Raw genomic sequence first — 14,430 nt, forward strand, 5'->3', positions numbered from 1 at the left:
TTGCTCAATGTTGCTGCTTAATATGGGATCTCGCTGTACAGACTATGAGCAAACTTAGGGGCTGTTCCTGCTGAATTGTGCTTAGTACAGGGAATACCTATGCTGCCATAGTTTTATGGGATCTCTCTGTACAGACTATGAGCAAACTTAGGGACTGTTCCTGCTGAATTGTGCTTAGTACAGGGGAATACCTATACTGCCATAGTTTTATGGGATCTCTCTGTACAGACTATGAACAAACTTAGGGACTGTTCCTGCTGAATTGTGCTTAGTACAGGGAATACCTATGCTGCCATAGTTTTATGGGATCTCTCTGTACAGACTATGAGCAAACTTAGGGGACTGTTCCTGCTGAATTGTGCTTAGTACAGGGGAATACCTATGCTGCCATAGTTTTATGGGATCTCCCTGTACAGACTATGAACAAACTTAGGGACTGTTCCTGCTGAATTGTGCTTAGTACAGGGAATACCTATGCTGCCATAGTTTTATGGGATCTCTCTGTACAGACTATGAACAAACTTAGGGACTGTTCCTGCTGAATTGTGCTTAGTACAGGGAATACCTATGCTGCCATAGTTTTATGGGATCTCTCTGTACAGACTATGAGCAAACTTAGGGGACTGTTCCTGCTGAATTGTGCTTAGTACAGGGGAATACCTATGCTGCCATAGTTTTATGGGATCTCTCTGTACAGACTATGAACAAACTTAGGGACTGTTCCTGCTGAATTGTGCTTAGTACAGGGAATACCTATGCTGCCATAGTTTTATGGGATCTCTCTGTACAGACTATGAGCAAACTTAGGGGGCTGTTCCTGCTGAATTGTGCTTAGTACAGGGAATACCTATGCTGCCATAGTTTTATGGGATCTCTCTGTACAGACTATGAGCAAACTTAGGGGACTGTTCCTGCTGAATTGTGCTTAGTACAGGGAATACCTATGCTGTCATAGTTTTATGGGATCTCTCTGTACAGACTATGAGCAAACTTAGGGGACTGTTCCTGCTGAATTGTGCTTAGTACAGGGAATACCTATGCTGCCATAGTTTTATGGGATCTCTCTGTAACAGTAAATAAAACAAGATGAAAATAGCATGCATGGGCCAATTCTTAGGGCAAAGTAAATATAGAAGCTGATGAATTATTGGTAGCAGCTTTAGCTATGTAACATGTAGAGAGCCTACCAGCCATTTATCTCGTGCAAAGATGACCGTATTAAGCATGGACTCGTAGAACAAACAGTAGCCCATCCACTCAGTAATGATGATATCCACCTTATCCACTGGTAATTCCACCTCTTCGACCTTTCCCCTAAATATTGTAATTACTGGGGGAGGGGGAGAAAAAAATATCTGTGATAATTACTAAATTCACATTGTAAGTTTTTGTAAGACAGAACGTGGAGCCAGATTTACACTAATCACCTGGGATTCTCATTGAGGATTATTTTGCATTTCAATGCAGCAGTGGCCCTGGAGAACTGGAGAAAGGTTTTATAGAGCGATATTACTTTAAAGGGATTCTGTCATGATTTTTATTTTTAAATGCCACGGTTTACACTGTAAATAATTTACTCTACCATGTAAAATTGAATTCCTAACCCAACAAGTGTATTGGGGGAGAAGGGAGAGTGACTGAAGTTTATCGTAGCACAAGTCACGTGACTGGGGGCAGCTGGGAAACTGACAATATGTCTAGCCCCGTGTCAGATTTCAAAATTAAATATAAAAAAATCTGTTTGCTCTTTTGATAAACGGATTTCAGTGCAGAATTCTGCTGGAGCAGCACTATTAACTGATGCATTTTGGAGAAAATCAGTTTTCCCATGACAGTATCCCTTTAAGAAAAAAAAAAGCATATATTAATGTTTGCTGGGATTTTTAGTCCAGCAAGAAAAGTGTGATTGTGCAGTACAAGAGGGTTTAGTGTCCCTTTAAGGTTTTTCATTGAAGAAGAATGTCAGGGTTGCACCTGAGGATCTGACGCTGGGCACTGGGTATATTTATAGCATGGCACATATGATCAAGTCTTACACTTCAGCTAAAAGCTTCCCTGCAGATAACGAGGTGAGGAAACATGTACAAAATTTAAACTCGGTAGAGAAAACTGAGTTCATGGGAAACATTTTTTTTTCAAAATGAATCAGTTAATAGTGCTGCTCCAGCAGAATTCTGCACTGAAATCCATTTCTCAAAAGAGCAATTTTGAAATCTGACATGGGGCTAGACATATTGTCAGTTTCCCAGCTGCCCCCAGTCAGGCCCAGACTGGCAATCTGTGGGTTCTGGCAAATGCCAGAGTGGCTGCTATAAGGTCCCATAGAAAGTCAGTGTTTAGTGGGCTGGTGGGGGCTGTTTGGGCCTCTATGTGGGCTGATTGGGCCTCTGTGTACCTGAAATGCCAGGGCCTATTTTAATTCTCAGTCCGGACCTGCCCCCAGTCATGTGACTTTTGCTCTGATAAACTTCAGTCACTCCTTACTGCTGTACTGTAAGTTGGAGTGATTTCACCCCCTCCCCAGCAGCTGAACAATGGGAAGGTAACCAGATAGCAGCTCCCTAACACAAGATAATAGCTCCCTGGTAGATCTAAGAACAGCACTCAATAGTAAAATCCAGGTCCCACTGAGACACATTCAGTTACATTGAGTAGGAGAAACAACAGCCTGCCAGAAAGCAGTTCCATCCTAAAGTGCTGGCTCTTTCTGAAAGCACATGACCAGGCAAAATGACCTGAGATGCACCTACACACCATTATTACAACTAAATACACTTGCTGGTTCAGGAATGAGATTTTATATTGTAGAGTGAATTATTTGCAGAGTAAACGGCGTCGTTTAGAAATAAAAACTACATCATATAAATCATGACAGAATCCATTTAAAAATAAAATGCGCTGGAAATTTGCATTATGTGAACCCCCCCACCGGCCTCCTTCAGGCTAATTTTCCAAATACATTTTTCCACTTTAATTTTCTAAACTGTAAGGGCCGTAGGAGTCCCCCCCGCTGCATATTGTTCTCTACGCTCAATGCGGTTGGTTCATATTCATTGTGAGAGTAAAAGGCCATTGATCTCTGTGATTATTCTGGCACGGATAATGGTTGTCAGGTTTAATTTTCCAGAGAACTGCTGAACACCGGGGCACCCCCCTCACCCTCCAATCTGTCGCCCCCAATGTTACACACAAACACACAGGGATTTATTGGAACTAACGCCTTCTGAACAGCTTCATTCAAGTTTCATTATTGTAAAGCAAAAATTGGATTCAATTTGATAAATTCAGGGTAAATTGATGGAATGGCAAATTCAGATTAATGGCATGGGAAATTACACAGATGGACACAGTTGTCTTGCCTCTTCTGAAGAACTGCACCGGCCCCCCCCCACAAAAAACAGAGGGGCCCTTGTGTGCACCAACTTACTCTACCCCATGTGCACAGGCTTGCTGGTGCACATCTACTCGCTACAGGGGCCCGTAAGTTTCCAGGGAAGAGAGCTGCTATAGAGGAAGCAGACCCTGCAGTCTGGGAATCCCTTTTCCCCCGAGACCCCCGCAACCTTGATCTGCAACCTCTATACCACTATAGAGGCTGCTCTGACATTCTTCTGCTTAGGAAAGATTTAAGAAAGGTTTCTAATTGTTTTCCTAAACAGAAGAACATCAGAGCAGCCTCTTTCTTTCTCCTGACAACTTCCTTGACTACTTGGTGGTCAGACTGGTCAGAAACTGACCAGCAGGTGACGCTGTTTACTTATGCTTTATGGTAGCTCCAGGGTTCACACAGCGAGTTGCATCAATAGGGGCTCCAGATGTGTGCCTACTGCTCAGAAAAGACAACTGAACCAAAACAATTTGGTTCAGTTAACTCCATTTGGACCCATTTCAATTTAGGTGCAAGCAGCTTGGCACACATTGGCACTTGTGTTATAATAATCAGGGAAAACATTGCACTATGGGGCATTGCATCTGAAATTGCACTTGCAGTGCACTCACAGTCCTAAATGACCCCTATTGAACCATTGAGGGCTATATGACAAACCATCAAAATTCCATCCAAGATCAAAGACTGCAACCAAGGAAGTTGTCAGGAGAAAGAAATAGACTGCTCTGATGTTCTTCTGCTTAGGAAAACAATTAGAAACCTTTCTCACATCTTTCCTAAGCAAAAGAACATCAGAGCAGCCTCTTTCTTTCTCCTGACAACTTCCTTGACTACTTGGTGGTCAGACTGGTCAGAAACTGACCAGCAGGTGGCGCTGTTGGAACAAAATTCATTCATATTAACAGCACATGTATCCCTTAATATCTTGGAATTAAAAATAAATAAATAATGAATGTAAATGACAAAAGTGCTTAGCATCATCAATTTTACATTCACTTATTTTAAACGTTTACGTATCCTTTAAATATCCCTGAGGTCCTTTCCAAGCCCTGACCAATGGCAAGCAATCGAGGTGTATAGACCATTGACTTCCATAACGACACCAGGCAGATCTCATGAGCTCATTTGCAACTGACTGTACAAGGGTTCTCTTATCATTCACATTATTATAAAAATCTCTCTATTTCTCAATCCAGTAAAAATGTGCAGAAAAGCTTACTGTTGTCCAAGTGATTTGCTTTGATGATTTTTTCGGAATAGTCCGAGACGCTGGAGCATTCGATCTGTGTGAAAGAGAACCCAGAATTTGTTAGGGTCACACCAACACGACACTGTCGCACGGGCAAATAATGTGACATTTTTACATCCAAACTGAACAAAGTCTGAAATTTAATTTCCCCATAGTATTCAGTATATGTTCTCTGTGCATGTTTATATAACAACTCTCCAAACTGATGCTTTAAAGGGGAACTTTTTGTTATTCCTCCTAAAGGCATTTTCTGTCTCTTGGTTCTGACTCTTAAAACACTGTTACGGCTGTTAAAGGGGTTGTTCACCTCTAATTTAACTTTTTATATGATGTAGAGAGTGATATTCTGAGACAATTTGCAATTGGTTTTAATTTTTTATCAATTGTGGGGTTTGAGTTATTTAGCTTTTTATTCAGCAGCTCTCCAGTTTGTAGTTTCGGCCATCCGGTTGCTAGGGTCCAAATTACCCTTACTAAGCTCAGTAAGTGACAGCAGCACAGAACATGTGCAGTGAATCAGCAGAAAAGAAGATGGGGAGCTACTGGGGCATCTTTGGAGACACAGATCTTTACTGCATAAAGGCTGTGGTTGCTTTGGGCTGGTACAGAAACACAAAACATAATGTACAACATTTCTAGCTACTTCTTTAGTTAAGCTTTAGTTCTCCTTTAAGTCTTATAAAATGATGCACAATGATCCACTTCCCATTTTCTTAAAAGATTAGTAAACCTTAAAAATAAGTGAATACAAAAGTGCTATTCTAAGCCCTTTTGTAATTTACATTCATTATTTATTTTCTTTTTATTCCAAGATATTAAGGGATACATGTGCTGTTAATATGAAGGAATTTTGTTCCAACAGCGCCACCTGCTGGTCAGTTTCTGACCAGTCTGACCACCAAGTAGTCAAGGAAGTTGTCAGGAGAAAGAAAGAGGCTGCTCTGATGTTCTTCTGCTTAGGAAAACAATTAGAAACCTTTCTCAAATCTTTCCTAAGCAGAAGAACATCAGAGCAGCCTCTTTCTTTCTCCTGACAACTCCCTTGACTACTTGGTGGTCAGACTGGTCAGAAACTGACCAGCAGGTGGCGCTGTTGGAACAAAATTCATTCATATTAACAGCACATGTAAGAAAATAAATAATGAATGTAAATTGCAAAATTTCTCTTTTTTTTATTTATTTTACAGGTTTATCCTTTAAGTACATCTAGATACCAGATTTATAAAAAGAAAATGAGTCAAAAAATAAATTGACACTATAACGGAACGAATGTCATTTGCAATTTCGGATGAGCTGCACAGACAGAATCAATGAAAATGCTGGGTGAGCAGTGAGCTGATTGGCCGCATCTCAGATACGAATAAGTATCAGTTTGGAATGAAAAAAAAAAAAAACTATTCATCAAAAACTTGCTGCAATGAAGCATCGTAGCCACGTCGGCTTGGACCTGCAAATTGGCTCCTGAAATACAATATATTTTTTATACCTGCATTTTAACATGATAAAGTGACTGCTGCAGACTGTATCACCCTGAATCATTTCCATTTCAGACTGGGAACAAAAATCATTTATCTTGAATTATTCAGTTTAGAGAAGAATCTCAATCCACGATCAACTTAATGCTTTCGGCTGTAAGAGATTTTAAACGATGAATAATTGTCCGGCCTTGTTCGGCAGCGTTGTTAATTTGTCTGTTTTAGGATAATACGACGTGCTGGGAGGAAAGAAAAACCCACTAATGAGGGTTTCATCTATCGGCATCTGGATATAACAAGTGGTCTGCTGTGGTCCAGTATTAATATTGTGTGCAAAACCATTGCTTGTTGTGGCATTAACAGACAATCAGAGACAGAGGAATCCCTGGGAAGGAAAATGCATAAAAAGGAACAGTCTATACGAACATACCCTTATATTTTATAAATACTAATTAATTGAATATAAACACATTTATCAATGATTGACCAATTTGCAACCAGGCAGATTTTCTTTTCCAGCGTTGGACTGCGGAGGTGAGGTCCCACTGAGGATACCACCAGTGTTGTAACTAGATGTTACTGGGCCCCACAGCACATTCATATCCAGAGGTTGTCCTTTTTTATCAATATATGTTGAATTTGCTTATTAATTAGGGCCTCATGGGGCCCCCTATAACTCCAGGACCACAGGGTCTGCTTCCTCTGTATTTACGCCCCTGGCTGCCACGTTAGGGACCTGCAACCCCCTTAAGCCCCCCCTCCACTAGAGTCCTGCAGCGGGTCAGGTACCCACGGGTTACCTGCAAAAACCTGCGGTACCGAGGCTTGCGGGTAGATGTTCCGGGTGTGGGTATAGACGCGGGTCAGTGGTTCGGCGGGTTTGTGGGTCATGGATTGGGGCATGGGTCTTCTCAATAGTGATTTTTACTCCTTTTTTCTGATCACGCCTACTTCCGATGATGTCACTTCCAGTTTACAATGACAGCACTTCCTGTTTTACTCCTTTTTTTCTGATCACGCCTACTTCCCATGATGTCACTTCCGGCTTACAATGACAGCACTTCCTGATTCTTGACGGTCAGCGGGTCGCGGGTCCGGGTTGCAGATAAGGTATTTGCCGGTGGGGTAGCGGGTCCAAGCAGGTAAGAATGGGGGTTGCGGTCTGGTTTGTGGATTTGCAGGTTGCAGGTACGGGTTGGGATTCCAAAAAATGGACCCGCGCAGGACTCTACCCTCCGCTACCCAGACGGGCCCCCCACCCCGGGCAAATCCCCCTCTGTCCCCCCTTATCCTGCCCCACATACCTTCTTTGCACACCGATTCATGCTGAAGTTGGGCAGGGGAAGGCCAGGAAGGAAGCAGCTCTGGGTCGACAGAGTACATGAGGGCTGAGGGCACACCAGTCTTTTTCCTAGGGTTGCCACCTTTTCAGTTAGGTGAATCCGGGTAGAGACTGATGATGTGGCAATCAGCGATTGGCTGATCCGGACAGGCAGTTTTCACCCGGACAGCCCTTCCAAAAACCGGGCTGTCCAAGGGAAAACCAGACTGGTGCCAACACTACTTTTTCCCCATGTCCCACCTGCCTAGTTCAACCCTGTTCTTTTCGTAGTTCTCACAGTTTAACCAACACATGGCTGAAAAAAAAGCTAATCACTGATTGGTTCCTATGTATTACTATTTGCAAAATTGCCCAATGTTGACTTTGGTTCAGCATTTGGCAGCTCTCTGCCCCTAGTGGTGATAAAAATATCTACCTTCTTCTTCTAGCGGGCGCACAAGAGTGACCGGATCAGACCGAACCAGGGAGGGCGGTCAGAAGCCACATTAGGCTTTGTGCAGGGAGCAAGTCTGGGCCAGAAGGGCCTACTGGGTTTTTAGCTGGTGTCCCACTGGCCCAGTCCGACCCTGTTTATGACAGCAAACAACAAGTGGTTGTTGGAAAATGTAATCTATTTGCCCACCAAGGTGTGATTTCACGTTTATCTAATACTGGTGAGTGAATCTGGAAAAGAAAATTGAAAAATAGGCGTCAATATTTTTTTAAAACATTTTTTCCTCACTTCAAATGCATTAAAGTCAATGGACGTTTTTCTTGTGGCGACTTTTTTGTATTGCCAACTTTTTTGTCCAAATGCATTAAAGGGGGGGGGGAGGGAAGGGAGGCTGGTGATATCACTCCAACTTGCAGTACAGCAGTAAAGAGTGACTGAAGTTTATCAGAGCACAAGTCACATGACTGGGGGCAGCTGGGAAATTGACAACATGTCTAGCCCCAGTTATATTTCAAAATTGAATATAAAAAAATCTGTTTGTTCTTTTGAGAAATGGATTTCAGTGCAGAAGTCTGCTGGAGCAGTACTATTAACTGATGCATTTTGAAGAAAACATGTTTTCCCATGACAGTATCCCTTTGAGAATTCAGCATTCGGTCTTTATACTGTAAATGATAAGACCCTCTTCCATTCCTTCACATAACTGGATCAAACATTAGCCCATTATCCCAAGTATACACAGAAGAAATATGGCCAGTCTGTGCCCTCTCTCTCCTTATGGCGCCATCTCATATGACAGACTTGACAATTGCTATTACTGAAATGGCAGCACGGGAAAATGGATTATGGCGTCTGTTTTGACATTTTCAGATTGGCTACAGTTTCATTACGTTGACATTGATATCTGTAAAAATATCACGCCGCACACGGTAAACTCATTTATTTACTCTGAGTGATTCCTCCAGCACCCCCACCTCAACAAACCTTGAAATCTTGATTTACTTGCTCTAATGATCAACTCTAGGTTATTGATATATTATAATTTATGTTATGAGGTTGAGTGGGCTGCTACAGCTGGGGTCCATACACACCGATCCCCTCTTCAGGTCCCTGAGGCCTCCTCTATCCACCTTCCTCCATGACCTGCTTTTCTTGGTCAGTAGGGGAGAGATCACAGAGAACCGAGTGAGAGCAGATCTTGGCCAGGTGAGAGCAGATCTGGGCCGGCAGGACCCACAAGGGCCACACTGAAACCAGAAGCCCATAAACTGTTGCTCTGTGAGGCTTGCTACTGATCTTTCCATTGAGGTCCTCTCATATTCTAGGTTTGTTTTCAAACCACTACCTGGATGCTAGACCCTAGCAACCAGACAGCAGCTTAAATGTGTGTGTGATTGGCCATTCAGTAGCCCGCAGCCTGCAGGAGGCTCTGTTTGACGGTACATGGGGTTTTTAAGCAAAAAAAACTTGTCTCCAAACCTGGAATTAAAAATAAGCTCCTGCTTTTGAGGCCACTGGGGGCAAACCCATGTTGCTCACGAGCCACTGGTTGGGGATCACTGCTCTACATCATACTATAGGTTAATTTAAAGGTGAACAATCCATTGATGGTTATGTTGAGTCCTATATTTGTTTATAATAAAATGTAGTAATCTTTATAACATTTTTTTTTCTTCAAAACCCGAGGTTGTGCTTTGGTATAACCCTTTAAGTGCACAGTGTAAAGTGCAAAGTGAATCCATGAGTACTATCCGAAGGCATCGGCTCCAAAATCCTGAAAGCCCCAGGCCAAAAGGCACAAAAGGCATCCAAGGTAAATAGACTCAACTTCCCCCAAAGGTTCGGGTGAGCCCCAATCCCTGACTCCCTGGCCAAAAGGCACCGTCAGACTCTCCTTTGCCTCACGGCTACGGAGAAGCTCTTTAACCTTGGGTTCAGCCGAAGTTTCCCCCCAAGGCACCAAAGCCAGGGGCAGAGCCCAAAAGGACCATCTGCAACCTAAGATTTGTGAAAAAGAAAAATGTACACACATGTAAAAACATAGATCAAAAGTGCTATGGCAATAAATAAGTGCTAAAAGGCTCTTATCTTTACAACATCTTAACCTGTTGGTTAGGTTTGTGAGTGCCTACCAAAACTTCTGTGGTATGGAGTGCCTTCTCAAGTTTTAGGTCTGGGGCATGTGCACCCGGTCGCCGTATAACTGGTGAGACCTTTCCTTGAGTCTTATATTTTGCTATTGTCATAGACCCAGGACAGAAGTGCAAGAGTGCACCCCTTAGAACTCATTTAGGGAGCACTTTTAACTGGATTCTGGCTGCAATGTGTACCTTGTGCCAGATAAAAGATCCATTGCATGGCGCAGAATGGGATCATGCATCATGTCCTTTCTGTTTACCACAGAGGAGGTGGTAAGTGCAGGGCCCCATAATGCAACCATAATGCATAGGTGCTGCTGAACTTGTGCATCTAAATGACGTGCAAGTTAGGGGAAGGAGGCTGGAGAGATGGGGCCTACTTATGAATACAGAGATGCTGAAAAAAGACAAGGCTGTATTCATCTGCAAAAATACATACACCCACTCCATGTCAAACCCACCCCACCCCTTCCCTCCAGTCAATTATTAGATTAACGAAGAAAGTAGTGATGTGCAGGCTGGCCCTATACCTGTGGGACCCATGGGTTTATCCAAAAAAAACAAGGGCACCGCTCAAAAACTCACGCTCCCGTAGATGCTCTCCATTAAGACTCCAGGTTCTCTGTCCACAGCATCCCCACTGTCCACACAATTTCCACAATCAAAAAAAGGACGGCACTCCAGAAAAAAAAATCTGATTTATTGCAGTGTCCTGCGGATAACAATCGTCCTATCCACGGGTCCCGACCGCGGCACACCTCTTGCGTGTCCTTACACTTATGGATTCCGGTTTTAAAGAAAGGCATCAACAGGACCCAAAGAAGGGAGAACAGATCCCAAGACCATTTGGGTCCCCCCTGTTTCCCAGGCATTCACAGTGTTTAAGTTAAACATAAATATTCACATAATTAGAAATCTAGAATCTAGACAATGTCTTTTGTGCTTCTGCCATGCAGAGATTAGCTTCAAAGAAATTTCTATGGAAGGGCAAATTCATTTTCTCCTCCACCCAAAATAGTTTTTTGCCTTACCCCGTATACTTTCCGTGCTCCAGCTTTGGCAGCAAACATAGAAAGAATCCCAGTACCGCTACCCACATCCAAGACAACTTTATCCTTAAAGACATGTTTATTGTGATACATGGAGTTCCTGTACGTTAGCGTGCGGACTTCATCCTTCAACATTTCCTAAAGGTAGGAGAGAAGAGAGACATGCACATGAGCAAGCTACTTCGGATCAGGTCAGTGCAATGGAAGAACTTTATGGTGGGTTTACAAACCCCTTGAAGGACAATTGTGCTATTTCTAAGCAAGTACTCCCATTGTGACATAGTAATGGGATACAAAACCAAAATAATGTTGAACCTTCTTGAATTAAGACCCTTCTTAGAAGGCCAAGTGATCACCCTATCATTAGCTCATAACAAGGCTAACAAGACCACCAAAAATTCAAAGATATATTTCCAGTCAATTCTCAAAGTTAAAAAATCACTTTTTATTCATCATAAATATTAAAAAAGTAGGCATACAGACCAACCGATACTCCGCCCTACGCGTTTCGCACCCACAGGCACTTATTCATAGGCATTACTGTTGTTACATTTGGTCACAAAATTTATACCCCAGGAAATCCCTCCCCAAACGTTAAAACCAATCACGTGCTGCCACCTCACGTCTCTTTTCTTAAAGCAACATATATATCAAATTGGTCCATAAAGAGGAGAGGCCACCACGGGGGAGACCAATAATTTCAGGGATAGGGTCGCTGAATGAACATTTATCTGAATGGGTGGATGCCCACCTGCAGTCGCTTGTTAAGCGCCTGGATAGTTACACCAGGGATACCACACATGTACTTAACAAGTTGGACCAATTCAGGTGGGAGGAGGGATGTGGCTGGGGGACACTAGATGTTGCCTCGTTATACTCCTCGATCCCACATGAATATGGTATAAAGGCAATAGATTATCATCTAGATAGGTATAGTAGTTATTCAGTTGAACTCAAGAGGTTTCTGTTGGCATCCATTAGATTTTTGTTGGAGCACAATTATTTTACATTTGACTCGACATATTATCTGCAGAGATGTGGGACAGCAATGGGGGCGAAATTTGCTCCCTCCTACACCAACCTATATATGGGATGGTGGGAGGAGACCCACATCTCTGCAGATATGAGAAAATCTTTGAAATTATATACGCGCTATATAGACGATTTACTGTGCGTGTGGAAAGGGGGTGAAAGGAGTTTCATGACCTTTGTACACAAGTTAAACCAGAATGAATTAAATCTAAAGTTCACAAGTGAATATAGGCCAAAAACGATTGAATTTCTGGATGTAAAACTAATTGTGGTGGATGAAGAAATACAGACCACTATCTTTAGAAAGCCATGTAGTGGGAATACACTTCTGCATGCTACTTCCTGCCACCCGAAGAATTTGGTGGGTGGGATACCTGTGGGCCAGTTCCTCCGGCTTCGGAGGAACTGCTCCACAGATAGGACATTCCAGGAACAAGCAGAGGATATGAAGGAGAGTTTTTTAGATCGAGGCTATGGGCGAAAAGTTGTAGATAGGGCCTATCAGAGAGCGAGACAAACAGAAAGGAGGAATTTATTGAGTGTGAATCCAATTGGTGGAAAAAAGAAAAGAGCAAAACAGGGGCTATCAGAAAAGGTCCCATTTGTAACTAGGTACAGTAAACAGTTCTATACGGTACTGGATATAGTTAAGAAATATATCCCGATTTTATATGCGGATGATGATTTTCATAAAATACTAAAAGGAGGAGTTAATAGCATACCAAGGCGGTCTCATACATTGAGGGACCACCTATCACCAAGTATGTACAGAGAGATGAATAGGGAGGACCAAGGCAATAAGAACTTTCTGAAGGTGGAAGGGAGCCACAAGTGTGGTAGTCATAGATGTATAACTTGTCAACATATGAAAATTTCAAAAGAATTTAAGTCTACTGTGACAAACACTAGTTTCAAAATAAGAGATTATATAAATTGCAATACATCCACAGTGGTTTACTTGATAACATGTCTGAAATGTCAGAAACAATATGTGGGTTGCACAAGTAGAACGTTAAAAGAGCGAATACGGGAACATCTGAGTCAAATAAAAAATCCAAAAACAGTTGAAAAGAGTAATATAACGAGACACTTCTCAAGATGCAATGGGAGTGATCTAGCATATTTTTCTGTACAGGGAATAGAAAAAGTAAGATTGGGTAATAGAGGGGGTAATCTAGCAGGGCTGTTAGCAAAAAGGGAACTTTTTTGGATTTTTTATTTGCACACTCGGTTACCACTTGGGTTAAACTACGAGTTTGATGTAACATGCTTTACGTAAAATATTATAATGTGACCAGCTATATTTACAATGAGGTGGATCTATAGAAGTGTATGGGGCAGCTAAGAGAATGTGATATATACTGATAATAATATTAGGAGGAAAATACAATGTAATGGGGCAGCAATTTGTTTAAAAATGTGTATCCTAATAAAATGCTTGTGAGATGAAACAGAGTATAGGCAGAAAAACATTGCTAATAGGACCAATTTGATATATATGTTGCTTTAAGAAAAGAGACGTGAGGTGGCAGCACGTGATTGGTTTTAACGTTTGGGGAGGGATTTCCTGGGGTATAAATTTTGTGACCAAATGTAACAACAGTAATGCCTATGAATAAGTGCCTGTGGGTGCGAAACGCGTAGGGCGGAGTATCGGTTGGTCTGTATGCCTACTTTTTTAATATTTATGATGAATAAAAAGTGATTTTTTAACTTTGAGAATTGACTGGAAATATATCTTGGAATTTTTGAATTGAGTGCCCTTTGGAGTTGGGGGCTATATTCCAGCACTTGGCCCTTTTTGACAGGCCTATATAGACTGCAGCAGTTGAGTAGTAAAGTTTTTTTTGGATAACAAGACCACCATACAAACGTTTCTCCAGTACAAGTATTTCAATTGTTGGCCATCAAAACCTCTGTTGCCTGCATTCAAATTTTTTTGTTGGAGATATAAAATATCAGTATAAAGAACAATTGTAAGAGAAAGTAAGAGCATGGACCTTATTCATTAGCCCATTAGCCTGCCAGTCACAAGCCACTAGCAATTTAATCACCTATTTCCTTGATGTGTACATCAATAAACTGGTTTAAATGGGGTTAAAAACATAATTTGCCATCTGCCAAACTCAATAGTTAATCAAGCAAAGTAGTACTGTATAAGTAATGAATCGCCTTGTAGGTTTCAAGTTATTATGCCGTTATTTTGCCAAGCGTATCTCGTTGCCGAGTTTCCGTTGCCGAGATGATGAATTCCCAGGGGCTTCGGTTGGTGATGGATTTTTAGTTCCTAACAATACAATTGTCATTGATAAATATGCTTCATC

General features: G+C 42.0%; 1 protein-coding gene across 3 annotated transcripts in view; it reads right to left on the reverse strand.

Annotated features, from left to right (window-relative positions):
- Positions 1-14,430, reverse strand: part of prmt8.S (protein arginine methyltransferase 8 S homeolog) — a 61,143-nt gene that overhangs the window by 19,629 nt on the left and 27,084 nt on the right. For 2 of the 3 annotated variants that reach the window (XM_018254850.2, XM_041587962.1), the window contains exons 3-5: positions 11,057-11,212; positions 4,608-4,671; positions 1,188-1,330 (exon numbers count right to left, since the gene is read on the reverse strand). In XM_018254850.2, the coding sequence (XP_018110339.1) occupies positions 1,188-1,330; positions 4,608-4,671; positions 11,057-11,212 (363 nt within the window). The remainder of the gene's footprint in view (positions 1-1,187; positions 1,331-4,607; positions 4,672-11,056; positions 11,213-14,430) is intronic. The other variant, XM_041587963.1, reaches the window with a different exon arrangement.

Source organism: Xenopus laevis, chromosome 3S, assembly GCF_017654675.1.
Source record: "Xenopus laevis strain J_2021 chromosome 3S, Xenopus_laevis_v10.1, whole genome shotgun sequence".
NCBI classification, from domain to species: Eukaryota; Metazoa; Chordata; class Amphibia; order Anura; family Pipidae; genus Xenopus; species Xenopus laevis.